The sequence below is a fragment of the Balaenoptera acutorostrata genome, chromosome 3 (genome assembly GCF_949987535.1).
Source record: "Balaenoptera acutorostrata chromosome 3, mBalAcu1.1, whole genome shotgun sequence".
In the NCBI taxonomy this organism is placed as follows: Eukaryota; Metazoa; Chordata; class Mammalia; order Artiodactyla; family Balaenopteridae; genus Balaenoptera; species Balaenoptera acutorostrata.
This window is the reverse complement of record NC_080066.1, coordinates 37,009,781-37,028,869: the sequence shown is the minus strand read 5'-3', so window position 1 is coordinate 37,028,869 and position 19,089 is coordinate 37,009,781. Positions and strand designations below refer to the sequence as shown.

The following is a 19,089-nucleotide window of genomic DNA, read 5'->3' as shown; positions in this document are numbered from 1 at the left end:
ACTTAACCACATGCTGAAACTAAGTGTCCCTCAACGCTTGGATTCTGACACCCATCAGAAATACTTTGTCAAATTTCTCAAATACTCCTGACAAACCCCGACCTCAATGAAACACCGAGCCCAAGCCCCTGGAATTCACGCCCTGAGAGGGCAGGAGGTGTGAAGATTTATTCCAGGCTCCTACTTGGTGCTGCAAGACGTGGCAAAAAAAAAAAAAAAAACCACTGTGAAAACTAACATATCACATGTATTGGTCTTAAAAGTGGTACCATTGCCCTAAGAGGGCCTCATCTTTCTTCACATTTTACAGAAACAAGGTTAGGGTGGTGAATGATGAGGCAACAATCACACCATAGAGAGCTTCGAAAACCAAATTAGGGTGTTTAGATTTTATCCTGAAGGTAAGTGGGAGATACTGGGGAGCTGCCATGGGGACAGCCAAGGAGGCTGAGCAGGGACACTGGCGAGGACAGTGCTGGTACCCAGTGCCCGACTGGGACTGAGTATTAAATCAGACTTGGGCGACTCTCTCCAGCAGCGTCGGGAACCTGGATGGACACTGCACCCATACAGGGCTGTGGGTTTTTCCCAAAGAGGGTGTGAAGGAGGAAATGAGACAACAGGGTTGATGGTACCAGCAACAGAGATGAAGAAGGGGTCATGCACTACAGGTGAAAGACAGGAGAGAGTCAAGATGCCGGAAACAAATGGAGAAGCAGCAACGGCCATGTGCTGACAGCTACCAGAGGAGGGCAGGGGCAGACAGGAGAAACAGGAAGCGGGGAACAGTGAAGACCGAAGTCCTGAGGACGGTGCGGTCCAGGGTGTGTGACCACAGGTGGTTGAGGTGGACTGCATGGAGGCTAAAACACTGGATAGGTCATTCACATGGACGTTAAAGGGACCCACAGTGACAAGCGGGCCTGGGGTTAAAACAAACAAAAAAACACATATTGAGGTCTTCAGAAAAGGGTAAGGACTAGGGAATTGGTAAGAAGAACAAAAAGAATGACCCTGAGGTAGATAAGGCTGGGAGAACATGCAGCCTCCACTTGAGAAAGTGACACCCTGAAGGAAAAAACCTTCAGCGGAGGCAGAAGTTGGCAGGAGTGTCCGCCAGAGACAAACAAGATAAAGGGCAGTCTGTTAATCCTAGGAAGGGTGGCACAGCAGAGCTCCAGGAGTTGTCAGGGAAACACAGCATTAAGCAGGATGCAGAAAAACGCTCAAGGAGATGGCTGGCCCAAAGGACTTGTGTCAGGGGGAAGCAAGGAGGATAAATATGGGCCACGGTAACTACGTCTTTACCCAAGATTCTGAAAAAGTGTATTTGAAAGAGTCAAAAAGCAATATGGGTGCCAGTGTAGACCCCCTTTCTCATTCACAACAACCTGTATTCATGACTGTGTTGATACATCTGTTCTAACAGCCACAAATCCACCTACCTCAACTAACCTACAATTTTTTTTTTGACATGCCCACAAAGATATCTTGAGGCTTTGTCAAATTCCTGTGTCAAAGCTAGCGATTATGTCTGTAACACCCCTCTAATCTGATAATAAGCCTGTCTAAAAAGAAAATGGCATGACAACCCACAATGGCCACTAATGAACTCCACTTCCTTAAGTGCTCAGAGTTCATGGTCAATCATCTGTTCTACAATCTGGAACAGGTGCAATCAAGCTCCGACCATTCACTAATAGCGGCTTCCACATGCTGCACATCTAGTATATGCCAGATACTGTGTCAGAAGCACTTGAGGTAAATAATCTTCCCTGCATCCTAAGAAGTGGGTATTATTACCCCATCTTAACAAAAGGAAACCAAGGCTTAAAGGGCAAGTGTTTGTAGTGAGTTTGTCAGTTAATTAGTGACAGAGTGGGACCCAATTCTTTCTGGTTCTGTGCTTTATCCTTTGTAACACACCATACCCTAGTTACTTTTTTTTTTTTCTTTAATACTCAGGACTTTACATCTTCTTGTCTTTATGTTCTTGACACCTCTCTTTTGTTCAAATTCCTGTAAGACCATCAACTACAGACAAGCTATCTCGGGTTCCAGAGGTCAATACCTTGGGATCTAAATCATCCAGGTCTTAAAACATCTCTAGGACCTTGCCGCTGCAGGAACTCATTAAAAATGTACCTTGGGCCCCACTCCAGACCTACTGAATCAGAACCTGCATTTTAACAAGATCCCCAGGAGATCTGTGTGCACATTAAAGTCTGAGAGGCACTAATCTAGAAAAATCTGAGGCTTGCTACTTCAAGCTTCTAATCAGTCCCCTTACCACACCCCAGAACCTTTCGTATGTAATTATTTCCTTGACTTAAAAAACTGTAGGTTATTCAAATACAGCTCTTACAGCACGATGGCAACTAATACACAGGAGGAAAAAAGAAACCAAGGTGGCTATGTAGGACATTTCCCAAAGAGTCTGATCTCTGAAACATGCCCCCCAACCCCCCCGACCCCCGCCAGGGTGGGGAGGGGGTGCTGGAGGAGAGGAGAGAGGGAAAGAGACCTAACCAGGAACAAATAAAGAATATTAAAAAAATTGGCATGGACTGTGATAACAGTTTCAGGAAAAGTGACGGCCAGAAAGAAGCTGAACATTGTGTAAAACGTTCAAGACAAGAACTCTGTAAGCTCATATCAAGCAAATACAAAAAGAGCGTGGGCCTACTGCTTGAGTCAGACAACTGCTAAGAGACAAAGGAGAGAAAAATGCCATTAAGGACACTATTGGGTCACCAGAGAAAACTGGAATATGAACAACAGTTTAATGAGAGTATTATATCAATTTTAAGTTGACTGAAGTTCATAGCTTTTGCTGTACATGAATGTACGTCAGAACATCTCTATTCTTTATGGTACAGAAAGAAATTATAGAGAGATATACATATAGAGAGAGAATTGCAAATGATAAACCAAATGAGGTAAATGTCAACAACAGGAGAATCTGGATAAACGAAATACAAGTAACCTTTGTATAATTTTTATTTTGTATTTGTGACTTCTGTTAATTTGAAATTTCCAAACAAAAAAATCTTTTATGACCGAAGGAAAACCAGTCAATGCCCATTTGACTTTCTTCACCTTTTTCAAGGCAACTGATCTGACCAGAAAACAGAAATCAAGCACAACTAATAGGGACTAGAATCTCAGGGGAAAAAATAGCAACTGAGTACCTTTGGAGTCTCTGCCTATAAGAGAAATCATCTTCTTTTAAACAAGCTTTTTAAAGCATCAGAAAGACTTGCATAGACATTTGCAGACACACATGGGTACAAAGTTCTGCATTCACAACCAAGCAGACCAAGGGCCATCCTTACCACCCCACTCCAACAGTAATTAGCTCAACACCTGGCAGAAAGCAGGTGATCAACGCTTGCTGAATATGAACAGTACTGAAAGAAAGCGAGTATCATATCCCTAGGAGCCCGTATGCTCACTGAGGCTACTCCCCTTCTATCAAGGTTATTCAATTTAAGGACACACTGCTGACTGAGATGCAATTCAGAATTAGAGGGAAAAAAACCTCAGTTCATCCCGACCCAGCCCATCACCAAAACAGAGGTTGAAAAAAGTACTGTTGGGGCTTCCCTGGTGGCGCAGTGGTTGAGAATCTGCCTGCCAATGCAGGGGACACGGGTTCGAGCCCTGGTCTGGGAAGATCCCACATGCCGCGGAGCAACTAGGCCCGTGTGCCACAACTACTGAGCTTGCGCGTCTGGAGCCTGTGCTCCGCAACGAGAGGCTGCGATAGTGAGAGGCCCGCGCACCGCGATGAAGAGTAGCCCCAGCTTGCCACAACTAGAGAAAGCCCTCGCACAGAAACGAAAAAACCCAACACAGCCAAAAAATAAAGTGAAATTCTTTAAAAAAAAAAAAAAAAAAAAGTACTGTTACTTGCCATATCAAATTTGTGACAATATTCCTTCCACTAGTTTCAAATACTTTCTTCAAAGAGAACTAAACATATATAGATACAGGCTGAAGAGAGTCACTCTCCCTGGGATCCTCACAACCACTGAAATATACTTCTACATTCAAATACAAGGATCAGGGAAGAGTATCCACTGAACACTATTCCAACCACACAGGAAAACAGGGAAGGGGCAGTTCCGTCAGACAAACATGAAACATCAGAGTGTACCAGAATTAACACACCTGGGTCACATCAGCACCTCCACATCAGTTTCCTGCAAATATTAAATTGGAAGAGGCCAAGAATACAGGAGTTTGACTAGAAGATACAGGGAAGACAAGAAAACCTATATCAAGAGGCCAAGGATTTTCTAGGTGGTTTGATAGTTTCTTCAACCCACAGAAGGAGCCAAGTTCTGGAAACTGTCACTCATGGTCAGATGCCCTACAGTGACCTGACTGTCCCTCTATATAGCCCAACCTCACAAAGGACCTGGTTATGTAGTTCTTTGAGTATCTACAGATCAAAGGGAGGAAAGCAGCAGAGACAGTGGGCTTCTAGGGAAGGTGGGACCTCGATTCAAGAGACAGAGCCTGTCTTGCTCCCAGCTCAGCCCATGAGACTATATTCCCCTATATAAGGTTGCTGAGTAAGGAGCATTGATTCCCACCAGCTAGGAATCAGGAGGGAAGGAGCAATCACTTCTTCCTAAATTGAAGTATAAAGTATACCTCCTGGGAAGACACTCTCTTCAAGCCATATAACCTAAAATCCAGTGGAAGTGACAGGTTCCTTATGCTGTAGGCCAGTGACCGATCTCAAACTACACTCCCCATCATACGGCATAGAATTTCATCAAAGTCAGATGTCAAGTATTAACCTAGATGGACTAAGCGGGGGGAGAGTGTGGGAGAGAAGTCTCATAGTCCCTTTCAATGGTGGCCAAGGCCCTGACCTCTTTGCTCTGCTCCTATCTTGACCTCTACAACTCAGGGATCAAAGGAAGTCTGAGGTTTACCAGGTGCCTCCAGCCCTGGTGGCCAAGTGTATGGCAAATCCTTATCTTCCAAAAGTGACTAAGAAAAACAGAAAAACAGTATGCTCTCCCTGGAGCACAGGCACCCATCCCCACTCACATGCCAGCAGGAATCCGCATCAGCTACAGACAGTTCTAACGGAAGTCACGGGGAGAAGAGGACCTGGCAGAGGGTTCCAGCTCATTAATGCTACCTCAGAGGGTACAAGAGACCAAATCAGCAGTAATATTTTTAGACTGATTGTTAACTTTCTCCACTTTCACCCTTCTGTGCCAGCTCCTGTGGGTTTTACAGCTGAGTCACTGTTGGAATTTTCTGAAGCCTTCCCCAAGAGTACAAAGGCACCCAAGAGTGATGGCGGCAGCAGCAATGGCAGCAGGAGCCAGGCACCGGATGACTGCACTGCAAGACACCGAGCTTGAGCTCAGCTCAGGGAGAGCCCAGGCCCGAGACATCATAGTCTGTCTAACAGGAGTAATCATGGGAAAAACCCAGACCAGGAGCCATTATTTCCAGCCTGAGACACAAGGCTGCACGTGGAACCCTTCTTCCCTATCCCAACCCTCGGTCCTGGGTTGCCTGCTCAAAATCTACCTAAAGGCATAACAGGAGCACTCATTGCAGGTATAACAGAACGCTCTCTGCCTATGACCCCAACCCTGCAACTCTACAACACACCCCAACTCAGGCGGTGATCCTGCGAGTCTGAACTCCCTCCACCAACTCTGGATCCCACAGGTCCAAGGTGGTACCCGACATAGCCTTTCTCCCCGATCTTGATCACCGGACAAGTTTCGTTAACCTGAAGAAATGACATGCTCAAGTCCCATGTAAGGTCAGCAATACTCGGTCCCTGGACCCAACCACCTCAACTTCTTTCTCACCTAGGAGGTACCACGTTGTCACACTGCTTCTCAGGCCCTCCCTCCTCTCTGCACTAAAAGCTATTCTCCCTCAGGAGACTACCTGACTCCATGACAGAATTCATGCTCCGGTGTATGAAAAAAACTTTCTGTAAATGCATCATCATGCCCTAAAAGATATGAGGGCTCAGAGATACTGATCACCGAACAATCTGTCCGTCCAGATGATCAACACAAGTAGGAAGCAGAATAGAAAGAGACTTTGTCTGAACTCTGTAGTTCAAACTTACCCGGAATTAACTCAGCACTCATCATTCACTCAGCAAATACTTACTAAAAAGACAGGAGCCAGGCTCTGTGCTACATACTGGGAATATAAGCAGTCAAGACTTGGACAGCTGAGGTAGATTTGCAGGAGAACTTGCTTGGGCCCAGAAGTCCATGTTCCACAGAGGAGGAGCCCAACCCTACTCTGAACGTTGCCTCAGAAAGGTTATTTGGAAGTAGAGCAGCAGCAGAAGCAAAATGCTGAAGACTCCCCTCTCATCCCAGGCTGATTCAGCCTGCAGACCAATGGGGAGCCTATAAGTGACACAGCACAGGGAACACACTCTGCACTGGTTAGCGGTCAGGGCAGAAACCAAAGAGGGTGAACAGGTTAATCTCCAAGGGACTTCTAAGGAGAGTCGGAAAACAGGACATGTCCTCTGGCATCCTTAGACTGAGCGTCTGGTCTGCCCGCTGGGCTTCTGCACAAGGCCTTCATTAGGAGTCCTTGTTTCCAGGTCCCCTAAAGTAGGTTCTCAGTCACCCCACTTCCTGCTGAGTAATGCTGCATGCAAAAGAGTCACCGGGGGAAGGCAGGAATACAAATGCATCGGGGGGCACAGCTGATGAGCTGAGACTCAGGGTGAAGAGGGAGTCAGAACCATCTCATGCCCTAGCCTTGAGTGACCTCGGCAAAGGAAAACATCATGGCTGAACAGCCCTGGCGTTGTATATACAGAGATACTTTACCGGAAGTGTTCCTGCTCAACATGTTAGGGTTCTGCCCACAGGAACACAGGTGTGATAGGAAGCATAAGAGGCTTGGAATCAAAGAAACCCAGGCTCGAATTCTGGTCGTTGTTTCACTTTTGGCACTTCACGAGCTCTGTGAGCATTATTTCCTCATCTTTCAGATAGGAACAATAATAGTACCCATTTCACAGGACTGTGAAAGCATTAAATCATGTGATATACTTCACATAGGAAGTAGTCAATAAATGGTGATTAGTCACTCTCTCCCCCATCCCAGGACATTGAGGATAGCTTTCATAGCCCTCCTGTTCCATTACAGGACTTAGGACACTGCAAGTAGGACAAAGGTAGCCCCAGACACATGTCACTGGGGTCACTTCTAACATTCATCTTGCCCTGATGGGAAGGAAGGCTTCCTTCCCAGCGTGAGATGAGGCCTTAGGGGTAGGCAGAGTCTAGAAGGGAGGGACCTCACAGAGTACCACACCCAAACCAATGCTGGCCTTACAGGCACAACTCTCAAAAACAGATTACACCCCAGGGTCTTCCTGCAGGCCTCCCAGGCCAATGAAATCCATGTAGCACAAGGACCCTAGCCCCTGGAGACAGGTCTCCATGTACCAGTCTCATGCTGAGAATCCAATGAAATGTTGCCCCAATGCCAAAAAAAAATCCTTAGGGGAGAAAATGGAAGCCCCCAAGCACAGCAACTACCATGCTGCATCTGGTATACGTTCTCATCTATTTCCCCTTGATAGTTAAGGGGATTTTTAAGGGCAACAATTTTATTCGTTGATGTACCTTCAGTGCCTAACACAGTGCCTGGCACACAGCCAGTGCTCAGTATTTGTTGAATGAATTTAGCCAAGATTTTTCAGGCAAGAGACCTGCTATCTCCAACCTTGCCCCCTACACATTGCTGAAAACTTAAGAGTTGTGGAAAATGGTCAGATGTAAACCCATAGCCACATGGGGCAATATATCCCCCAGCAGGGCCAAGGAAGAAGCTTGCACCATGTGCTCCACGCAGAGACAGCAAGCTACCAGGCTGCCTGCAATGATGACTCCCAGACTGTCCAGAGCTGTTGAAATACCTCCTCCCTCCCTGAAGAAACTGAGCTAGTTGGTCTTCAGATGGGGAGGCAATGTAGGCACTGGAATGTGGGCTGCATGTTCCTGCATTGCTGGCAAGGGCGCAGCTGGCTGGTGGGAGGGCTGCGTCCTACTCCAGGAGGCGGCACCCTCATGTGGGCTTTCCAAGAAGGCCCAGAGCTCAGAGAAAGGAAAGAGATGGCCATCACCACAGCTCCCAAGCCCAAGGATAACATGGGGATCAGGGATGGGTGCCCCCTCAACCCTCAGAAAGGAAGACATACACACACTAACCCTGCCCATGGCTAAGTCATACCTCTGGGGCAACTCTCTGGGTTCCCATGAATGCCAGGGCTACAGACTACAGGCCATCCCTGATCCAAAACAATCATGTAGTATTTATTACCTAAGTGCTTGAGACAGAACATGGAGAAGTAAATCCATCCCCACTTCAGAGACAAATAACTACTAACAGGCCTTTCAGGTGGTGGGGAAGCTGAGGAAATTATGGCTGGGCCCAAGCTATTTTTTTTTTTTTTTGTAACAGCCTAATTTCAGAATGACTTTCAGGACAACCTCTCCAAGCCCCAAGTTGGCCCCTCCTGCATTTCTATTTGTTGTAATACATTTCAGAAGGACCCCTGTAGCTAAGAGAAACCAGAGCCAAAGAAGGGCCACACCCAACGTGGTACCAGTGAGAGAGAGTGTCTTGGTCAAACACTGATCACCACAGACAGGTGCCCGCCTCCGGGGTGGGCTCCCCTGTCTTTTGCTCAGATACAGCAGTGAGGGTGGGGACAAGGTCAGCTTCACAGGCCCCCCGCTGGCTTCAGAATACCACATAAAATAAACTACCACTGCCTCCAAGCCAAGATCTCCCGGCACAGGATACCAAACAGTGACACCACACTCCCAAGCCCAGGGAAAAACCTGAGTCAGCTAAAGGCTGGTACTTCAAGAAATTCTACCTCAACTCAGAGGTAGTTACTTAAGGTGAAGCTCTTCCCCACCTGCAGCCAAATAAAAAAAATCCACCCTCTACCCCCAATCAAATGGGATTTACCAAAAAACTGGGCATTAAAATGCCAACAGACACAACAGTCCCAGGCTCTGCAAAGCATTCTAAAAAAAGACCTGCGCCAAACAGGGTGGAGGCCAGAGAAACCAACAAGACAAGACAGTACCTTGCTGCCATGACTGCCAGCTTCTGGAGAGGGGAGGCAAAGAAGGATGACAGGCTCCGTGAACCCCACTGTCAGCACCAACAGCAAATGGCCGCCCCCACCCCCGCTTTCCATCTTTTTAAAGTACCTGCTGCCAATATTCTTTTTATTAAGGTGTAATTTACATAAAGCGAAATACATAGATTTTTATGTATAGTTACAGTATTTCTTACGTTCACATTTCTTCCTGAATACTCCAAGACTTGCGTCTGGCCAACCCTCCCCCTTGAACCACAAGAGGGAAATAAATGGGCAATGGGAAGGTCTGAGCAGAAGCAGTTCAAGGGGTTGCCAAGAAGCCCCTTCAACTTGTCCCCATCGAATCCTTCCAAGATGACAAGGGATCCTAAAGGGGAGTGGTTCTTCCTTCATCCACTTGGTCACCCTTAACACAAAGAAAGAAAAAAAAAAAAGCCTCCGCAGCTGAGAGTTACTCCACCCCACTTACCCTGCTTACCCCTTTCCAGGATCAATGCTCTTAACCTTATGTTAAGCCAATTCCAAAATCCCAGTATTACCCAGCCTCACTTGTGGTTAAAATTCTTCCCTTGCCATGATTCAGGGACCACCCATCCTTCACACATAGCTCCCTAGTTTTAAAAGCCACTGAGAAACAGAATCTGGACATCCAGTAATCAGCCCCTTAAGTCCCCTCCCCCGCCTAAAAGTGTTTTGCTTCATCATCTCCAAGACAGGCCTGGGCACTAGGGGGTTAGCTGGAGCTTTTCTGCATAAGACTGTCACCTTGTGGACCCTTCTCAGGGCCACCTCAGGTACAGACTAACAACTCCAGGGAATTCATCAGGGTAAGTGGAAGAGCCATGCCTGCCTTTACGAGCAACCATCTGTCCTGCCACACTCACAGCCAGCATTTCCATCTTTTGCAAAACAGCTCCATGTTGTATGGGGAGGGGGGGAGATGCAAAGGTGAACAGAACAACTGTTGCTGTGGATACCTTCACTCACTACCCCATATACCCCCGCCCCCCTCCCCAAGCCAACTCATTTTCTGGCACTCACCTGAGTGTGTGCTGCTCTGGGCTGAAGAATCTGAGTCTTGGGTGCTCCAGGGTCGGTCCCAGCCTGTGAGACTGAGGGACTGCAGGCCAAGGCACAAGTCATTTGCATCTGGGAGGCCACGGGAAGAATCTTGCGCAGAGGTGGGGAAAAGCATCCTGCTTGTAACTGTTTCTTCAGAGTCCTGGAAGTCTGCTTTGGACAGGAGGACAGCAGAACCCCAGAGTTAAGTGCTGTTTTCCCCAGTATTATCAACAATAAATAATATTAATAATAGTTTCCTTAGGCTCAAGGACCAGACATCCAAGCTGGCTGGATGCTGCAGCCGCTGCCTCTGCACTTTTGGGGGTATTAGAGCAAGAGCAGTTGCCATACAGCCCCCCTCCCCACATACACACCCCTATCCCGTCTGCATTACAGACTGGGCCAGCATGTGATCAGGCTGCTGATGCTTCCCGCTGCCAGTGACATCAGCCGGCTGAGCTGTGCAATAGAGAGCGGCATCATCCCTCACAGAACGGGGGAGGAGCAGGAGGGGACGACAGGGAGGAGACTTGCCTCCCAGGGAAAAGACAGCACAACAGCTACTTGGAACAGTCCGGGTGCAGTGCCGGTAAGTCAGGGTTGCGAGGCAGCGCCCTCCGGTCTCCAGCAATAGTGGCCAAGCGGCCCTCAGGCACGACTGAAGTCCTCTCTGCCGACAGCAAAGCCAAAGCAGCAGACTGCCTGCTTGTGTAGCTCTGCCCTCCTGCCCCTCCCTTTCCCTCCCTCTGCTCTCCACCCCCCAAACCCAAAAACACTCTAGTCCTGGACTCTCTCCAGCTGCTTGCTCAAGCCCTGGTTTTGCAGCCCGATGCAAAGCTTCACAATTCTGCTAGCAAAAATCTATGTGCTCCAAGTGGCCCCTGAGCAGTACCCTGACACAGCAGTGTTTACCACTAAGGATGGGACAACCTTCAGAAAAACACTGTACACTCGGACCCTGGGGAACAACACTTGGTGCGCCAGGCCTGTCAGGAGCAGCTGATCAGAGAAAGGGGGTCAGCTTGGGCAGGGGGAGGGGGAGTCACTGGGCAACCCACATGCCAGAGTCAGATCTGTCCTGACTAGGATACTCCCTGTTCCCAAGTTCCCTGACCCCAAAAGGATGGGCATCAGTCACGAGCAGATACAGCAGGATCAGCTCCTCCCTCCTGCAAGTGCAGGTACAGACTGAGGAGACACTCCCAAAACAGTGTCTGACAGACCAAAGTAAGAGAAACAGTCTCAGAAGCAGGATTATGCCTTATCAGAAACCCCATGTGCAGGAGCTCACATCACCTGGCTCGGTCAACACTGTTTCTCTTGCTTTTCCAGGAGCACTCAGGATACACTGGCCAGCTGTAAGGATCACTGCCTCTGGCTGCCCAGGCCCCCTCTCAAGGGTGCTGCCCAGGACCAAAGCCCTATTTCGGTGACCACTCACAGCTCCAGCACCAAGTCCAGCTCTGCCCAGAGCTTCTGGAAACTGCCATTTCCTGTCTGCCAACATACTCTCCTGCATCAGTCCTTTTCCAACATGACCTCCAGTCACAAGGCTTCTTCCTCAGAAAGGAGGGTAAAGCGAAGGTCCCAGCTTCAGCAAGCAGGCTGCTCGCACCTAGACCAGGTAGGCAGCACTCCACCCTGCTTGTTCTCCCATGTTACAAGAAAAAGTAACCAGAGACAGGAAGCATGCCCACCTGGGACCTCCCACGACAGGGTTACGAAGTGGGCAGAGTGGAGGATAATGCTGTTATCCACAGGAACAGCTGGCCAGAGCCTCCTGAGTATACCCTTCTGTCCACAGGCACTCAGGCATAGCCTAGAGGGGGAAAATGGCCAGTCTGTGGGAGGGACTCCTCCCCTTGGTTTTTTTTGTTGTTTTTTTTTTTTTTAAGAGCTTTGCTGCTGTGTCATCCATCCACATTATTCCTGTCTGGCTGTAGATACTCTGCTTGCTCCCTGTCTGTGCCTATCAAAGCCTTCTTCACCACTGCACAGGCTGAGCAAGAACTCACCCATGCTGGTGTTGCCCCCACCCCAGACCACTCCCTCCTGCTTCTCTGTCCACCCTTCCCCTAAGCTAAGGATATACTTAAAAAATAATCCATATGTATTAATTATAAAAACACAATGCTTCCTTTAAAAAATCCATATTTAAGTACCTATTTCCCCACCTACACCAACTATCTATGTAGTCCCTTCCATCACATGTGGAGCACACCTGCAACTAGAAGCAATCGTTCCTCCCCTCCTCATCTAAAATCAGGGCATTTGTGGATATGGGTACCCTCATGCCCCAGGCAGAGAGAATCTAATCATCAACTACACTCTTGCTACCCAAACTATAGTGTGGCAGACCAGCAATATCAGCATCACTAGGAGCTTGTTATAAATACAGAATCTCAGACTCCACTTGAGACCTATGGAATTGATCTACATTTTAACAAGACTCCCAGTTGATATTAATGCACATAAAAGTTTGAGTAGCGTTGATCTATACAACTACCATGAACTTCCAAACCCAAGCAGAAAGACCCCAGGCCTGAGCAGCACATCAGTTTAAGTCCGTTTAGAAACAAATGGCTACAAGCATCTAGGAGCCTGGAGATCTAAATACAGTGTAACTCTCCCTTTAATCCCAGCATTCCCACTAAGACATCACCTTTATCTTTATCCAGACATTCTCCATTCCACTGTTTCTTTCAGGTAAAGGCTTGCACTACCACTGTAAGATTCTTTCACTAGTTCCTCAAATTAATAGAAGACCCTGTTAAACCCTTAGCGTGGCAGGCTGGGAAAAATTAAGTAGCTTTAAAAGTCTTATAGAGCTTGCTTTTACTCACCAGGTCTACCACCGTGTGATCTCGGTCAAGTTACTAAACCTTTCTGAGGATCTTTTCATCTGTAAAGTGGCAACAGCAGCTACCTTTCAGGTGTTTTGCGAGGATTACATAAAGCATTTGGTACAGTGCCTGGCACAAAGTATTTTATCAGCATGTTGCTTTTAGTAGGTGACCATATAATTTATCATCCAAACGAAGGCACTCTTGAGAGAGAAAGGGGGCAAATATTAATAATCATACCAGGACAGCAAGCTTGAACAGAGACAGTCCTAGGTAAACTGGTAGGCATGATCACTCTTATCTGTGGCCATTTGTGTTCAAAAACATTTTACCCAAAAAATCCTCTTTTCTAATGGCTTCCTGATCCCAGCTCTCCAAACTTGCCCATTCTGTTCTACCTCTTCAATCTATACTGACAGAAAGTCTGAGAAGTTAACTGTCAACACAGGCTAACATTCAGTAAGTTGAAAGGTCTGAAACACAAAGGCTGATTTTACTGAGTAAAGCCCATCTTTGCTTCTCAAACTCACATCTGATGCTGGACAGGAACTTGACCCTTTTTATTGGAGGATATTCTTTATAACCTTTAGCCAAGCACAAACTAGACACTCTGAAGATACTAAAAACTGGGAACAAGCACATGATGAAGTGAGACTTCCCCTTCTAAGGTTATCTATTTGAATAATGTCTCAGCTTAAATGCTTTCTACATCAACCCTAACCCTAACCCTGCAAGTTTCTATATCAATACCTACACAACATTTCCGATTTAAGTTTCTTAATTTGGTTCAAAAATTTAAAATCATCTCCCTTTGAAAATATCAGTTATCTTCTTTACAGTTAATCTCCCAAACTTCTTAGCAACTGGACAACTCATGGAAATAAGTAAACTGACCCAAAGTCTAAAGTTTGCCAGAGTCTAAAATACAGTAACCTCTGGCAGACTCAAAATACAGAGGTGACTCAGGGGCTCTGGCTCTAGGGCTCAGAGAAGTATAGCCTCAACTCTAATCATTTCCATCCTCAGCATAAGAACCTGTCTGTCCTCTGATGACTCCTCTGCCAACAAAACTTAGCATGAAGCTGCTCAGGGTCCTCTGCAGCTATCATTCTTGAGCATCTGCCAAGTAGGGAAGTGAAACAAGAAAAGAGTAGTGACTTCAGGCCCCCATTTATGAAACCATTAAGTCAGGTTCCATTGTATAAAGGTAGATGGTGACTACAAGAAGTCCGTTGAGGCCCCTGGGAAACCGGAGATGGCTTCACATAGCAGATGCATCACGAGTTGATCCTCGGCAGAAAGGGACCTGGTTCGGAGGAGGTAATAGGGGAGAAGGTAAAAAGCAACGCGTGTTTGGGCTAGCCAAGCCAGGAAGAACAGAGGCTGGAATATCAAACTGATGCTCAGGCATGCAGTGAAAAATCTCTGTACACTCTTAAACAAGAAATAATGTGGTAGAGGGCCCAAGATGAACCAGAGATCCAAGGTAAGGAGGCCAGCCAGGGAGGTAAGGGATGAAAGGAAAGAGAAGGAAGAAGACGGCAGAACAACAGCTGGGTAAGGAGGGAAGAGGAGGAGTTGGGGAGCAGGGTAATATGTTAAATGACATAAAGCAGACTACAAAGTTGCATCTATATCATGATTATGTAACTATGTGAAAATTTTTTATGTTGACAGATGATGTTGGTAAAGGAATACAGAAAATTACAAACAGCTTATGTGTGAGGGTAGCAGGCTGCTAGTGGATTTACTGTCCTTTAGTTATTGCACAAACAGTACAACGAAAGCTGTCTTCTCCTTTCTTTCTCTTCAGACTTTCAACAAGCACACTATTACAATTCGTACAGCAACCACACTTGAAATCTTTTACAAAATCTCAACTTCATCCCCAAATTCCAGTCCCTGGGAATAGCAGAGAAAGGACATTGAATCACTTGTCCCCATTAAATTTCTTTTAAATAACTGACCTTACAGTCTGTTGAGGCTACTTAAATCAATGATTTATGGTTCCTGAAGTTTTAAAAAGCCCATAAAGTAGCATTTCTAAGAATGTATTTCTAAAAAGACTGTTTGAAAGACTATTCCCCTGCCCCCACACCGCCAACTCAAGAAAACAGAAATGATTCTAAAAATCCATTTTGACAATCTAAAGAGAAAGAGCCAACATGCAAGAAGTCAGACATCTGCCACGATCATGTCAACTGTTGTGTGCACTGGGGCCCTTAACCACTCACACCAGGGGGACTGCGTTTCCCTAAAGCAGTACTTCTCAGACTTTCATGGGCATAGGAATGACTTGGGAATCTTTACAACACTAACACTGACTCCGACTCCGTGTGGGTCAGGTCCCAGAATCTGCATTCTTAACCTACTCCCAAGTGATATCTTACACTACTGGTTTGCTGAGCACACTTTGAGCATTAAGAGTTTAAAATGGTCTTCCTACCCCAGACTCTCTCTTCCAGGTAATTCATCCCATTCTTACACAACACCCCCTCTGCATGGTGTTCATTCTCCTAAACAAGTGCCTTCAACGGTTCTCTGCTGCCTCTCAGATCAAAGCCAATCTCCAGGCTTACTAACTTTCTCTCACACTATTCATCAAACTTTAAAGGCTGAACTTGAGTCAATCACAACTCCCTGGAAGTTCACTCTAAGAGAACAATGTACTGTTAATCTGTGTGTTAATAACAGTAGTTCAGAAGAGAGGGAATGCATGATGCCTAGGATGTTCAAAGAAAGCTTCCTTATAATTTCAGCTATACTTTAAACCACATTACAGATTAAGGTATGAGAGAACATTAGGTTTACTTTGTACTTCCCACCATAAAAATATGATCATTGGCTCATTTTAGTCTCAACCACATTAATGATCTTCAAATGAATTCTGTAATTTATATCAAAGCAATTTCTATAATGTTTCTGAAAATAAATATTAACAATGTTTAGATTTTAAAATGGCATATACCATGTTTACATACTGGAAAATTCAATATTATTAAAAAGTCATTTCCCACCAAATTGATCCACATACTCAATGCAACCCCAGTAATATACATGCCTTTAAGCAATTCAGTGGGAAGGACTTTTTTAACAAATGGTGCTGGAACAGCCAAATACCCATATGGGGGGAGAAAATGAACCTTGACCCCCTACCTCACACCATTTACAAACATTAATTTAATATTAACCAGAGAGACCTAAAAGTAAAAGTTTTAACTTTTTAAAGCTTCTCTAAGAAAATACAGACTATCTTTCTGACCTGGGGCGGGGGAATGCATAGCAATGTTTCTTACAGAGGACACAGAAAGCAACGATCATTAGAGAAAGTTTTGATATGCTGGACTTATCAAAATTAAAAACATCTGCTCATCAAGACACCATTAAGAAAACAATTAAGCTAGCTACAAAATGGTAGAAAATATCTGCAACCATACCTGACAAATGGCTAGTATCTGGAGTATATAAGAAATATTAACAACTCAAAAGTAAAAGAAAAAAACAATTTTTAAAAGGGCAGACAAATCTTCAAAAGGCATTTCACACAAAAATACAGAACTGGACAATAAGCACTAGAAAAAATGCTCAATATCATTAGTCATCAAAGAAATGCAAATTAAACCACAATGAGATACTACTACATACCCACCAGATGGCTAAAATTAAAAAGACTGCTCCACAGTTTGCCAACATTTGGTGTTGCCGATCATAACTTCCATATATTATTTTATGATGGTACAATCACTTTTGAAAAAGCTCTGCCAATTTCTTATACAATTACACATATACTATCCTATGACCCAGAAATTCTACTCCTACGTATTCAACTAAGAGGAATGCAAGTGTATGTCTACAAAAAGACCTGTACATGAATGGTGATAGCAACTTTATGCATAATCACCAAAACCTGAAAAGAATCCAAGTGACCATTAACAGAAGAATAAAGTGTGGTGTATACATACATATACTAGAATATTACTCAGCAATAAAAAAGAATATTGATACATACACCAACATGGATGAATCTCAATTACACTGAGCGAAATAAACCTCATGTAACATATATATATATATATATATATATATATATATATATATATATATATATATATATATATATATATATGATTCCATTTACTTGAAGTTCTAGAAGAGGCAAAGCTAATATACAGTGAAATCAGGTGGTTGCCTCCAGGGGGTAGTAGTGGGAGCAGACTGTGAAGGAGATGAGGGAACTTTCTGAGGCAATGGCAATGTACTACATTTTGTTGGGAGTTGGGTACGTGCATTTGTCAGAATGCATCTAATGATACACACAGGATTTGTGCATTTCACTGTTTATTAATTTTACCTCCAAAAACCTCTACACAAATACTGAACATTAGAGTTAACATGCATGCTGAAGTTATTTAAGGGTGAATTATATCCATGTCTGCAAATTACTTTGAAATGCATCATAAAAGGAGATGGATTGATAAATGGTTAGGGGGATAGATAAAAGGATATGTGATAAAGCAAATATGACAAAATGTTGATTGCAGAGTCTAGGTGGTGGGTATTATGGGTGTTCACTTTATAATTCATTCATGTTTTCTGTATGCTTGAAAATATTCAAAATAAAATGCTGGGGGAAAATGAAGTTAGAGACTTTTTCTGACTAAAAGCAAGCCTGAAGTAATTGGTTTGATGATAAAAACCAACAACCAACTTCATTAAATTAGATTTTATGGTTGACATTTTCCATAAGCAGAATGAGTTAAAATCTACAGACCCAAGGTTTTGACAAAACATAAAGCAAGTGATAAGATAAAAAGTATTTTAAGGGAATTCCCTGGCGGTCCAGTGGTCAGGACTCCACACTTTCACTGCCGAGGGCCTGGGTTCAATCCCTGGTCGGGGAACTAAGATCCCGCAAGCCACACGGCACAGCCAAAAAAAAAAAGCATTTAAAAGCACTGTATTTGTAAGGGCATATTTTTTAACTTAACAGCATTTTAATTTTCTCAATCCTTCAGGTAATGAGTTAAACAGCCCTCTAAGTGAAAGAATAACATAGTCATCTGAAATCTCCATAAGCATTCTTGGTATACTTCCAAAAAACTGAGAAATTCAATGACTGATGCCTCAGGTAACAAATCTTTTCACAACTTATATGGTTTCCAGTTCCTTCTTTTCAACAAATATGAAGGAGTGAATGGAACTGTCGGCAGGTAAATGACTAAAAATAATGATAGATGACTTATTTTTTGCATATAAGTCAAGGAGTTCAAACAACTGAGTGACACTGCTCTAACAATACCTTCATTTCCCATCTACTTATTTATGTGAACAAGTTTACTCAGTAGGGCACAGATCTATAAAAACAGAAAAGAGGAATGTATTTGGTGTTGAAAATGCTGAGTCATTCTGGCAATAAGTGAGTCATCCAAAATTACATGAGTTATAAAAATGCCTCATTTATCTCATTAAAAAGCATTTCCAATAAACAATAAAGTCTTCATCAATTGTCCTAGCAATCAATGGCCACAGCAATCCAAAACACTTATAGCCTTTTAGTCACAGAAAAAAATTTAAAATTTCAATTCATGTAGTTTTTGTTGCAGAGAAGTATAACCTGTGATCAACAGAAGACTAAACTGTAAAACATTTCATTAGTATAAAATTCTGTGGGAGAAGTAGACTAGAAATACAAGTAAAGAAGAAAAGGAATAACGAGAAATTTCCCACTGTTAAAGAGCTAATTTACAGTTTTTTAAACAGATAATACGGATAAAAATCTCTACAAATTTTGATTCCACTGGATACATTTTTCGATGAAATTTTAGATACCAAGTTAAATGTGCAAGGAATACATTGTATTTTTTTAAATGTTTTTTTATTGTGGTAAAATATATCTAACATAACATTTTACCATTATAACCATTTAAAGTGTACAATTTAGAGGCATTAAGTACATTCCCATTTTTGTGCACCTATTACCACTAACCATTGCCACAACTTTTTCATCTCAAATTAAAACTCTGTACCCATTAAATACTA

General features: G+C 44.2%; 1 protein-coding gene across 8 annotated transcripts in view; it reads right to left on the bottom strand.

Annotated features, from left to right (window-relative positions):
• CPEB1 (cytoplasmic polyadenylation element binding protein 1) overlaps positions 1-19,089 on the bottom strand; it is a 96,667-nt gene that overhangs the window by 16,050 nt on the left and 61,528 nt on the right. For 3 of the 8 annotated variants that reach the window (XM_057544568.1, XM_007194275.2, XM_057544569.1), the window contains exon 3: positions 10,187-10,375. In XM_057544568.1, coding sequence (XP_057400551.1) covers positions 10,187-10,340 — 154 coding nt within the window. In that variant the 5' untranslated portion in view covers positions 10,341-10,375. Of the gene's footprint in view, positions 1-10,186; positions 10,379-10,581; positions 10,657-10,741; positions 10,921-13,050; positions 13,175-19,089 lie in introns of those variants that run through there. The other 5 variants (XM_057544565.1, XM_057544570.1, XM_028162009.2 and 2 more) reach the window with 5 other exon arrangements.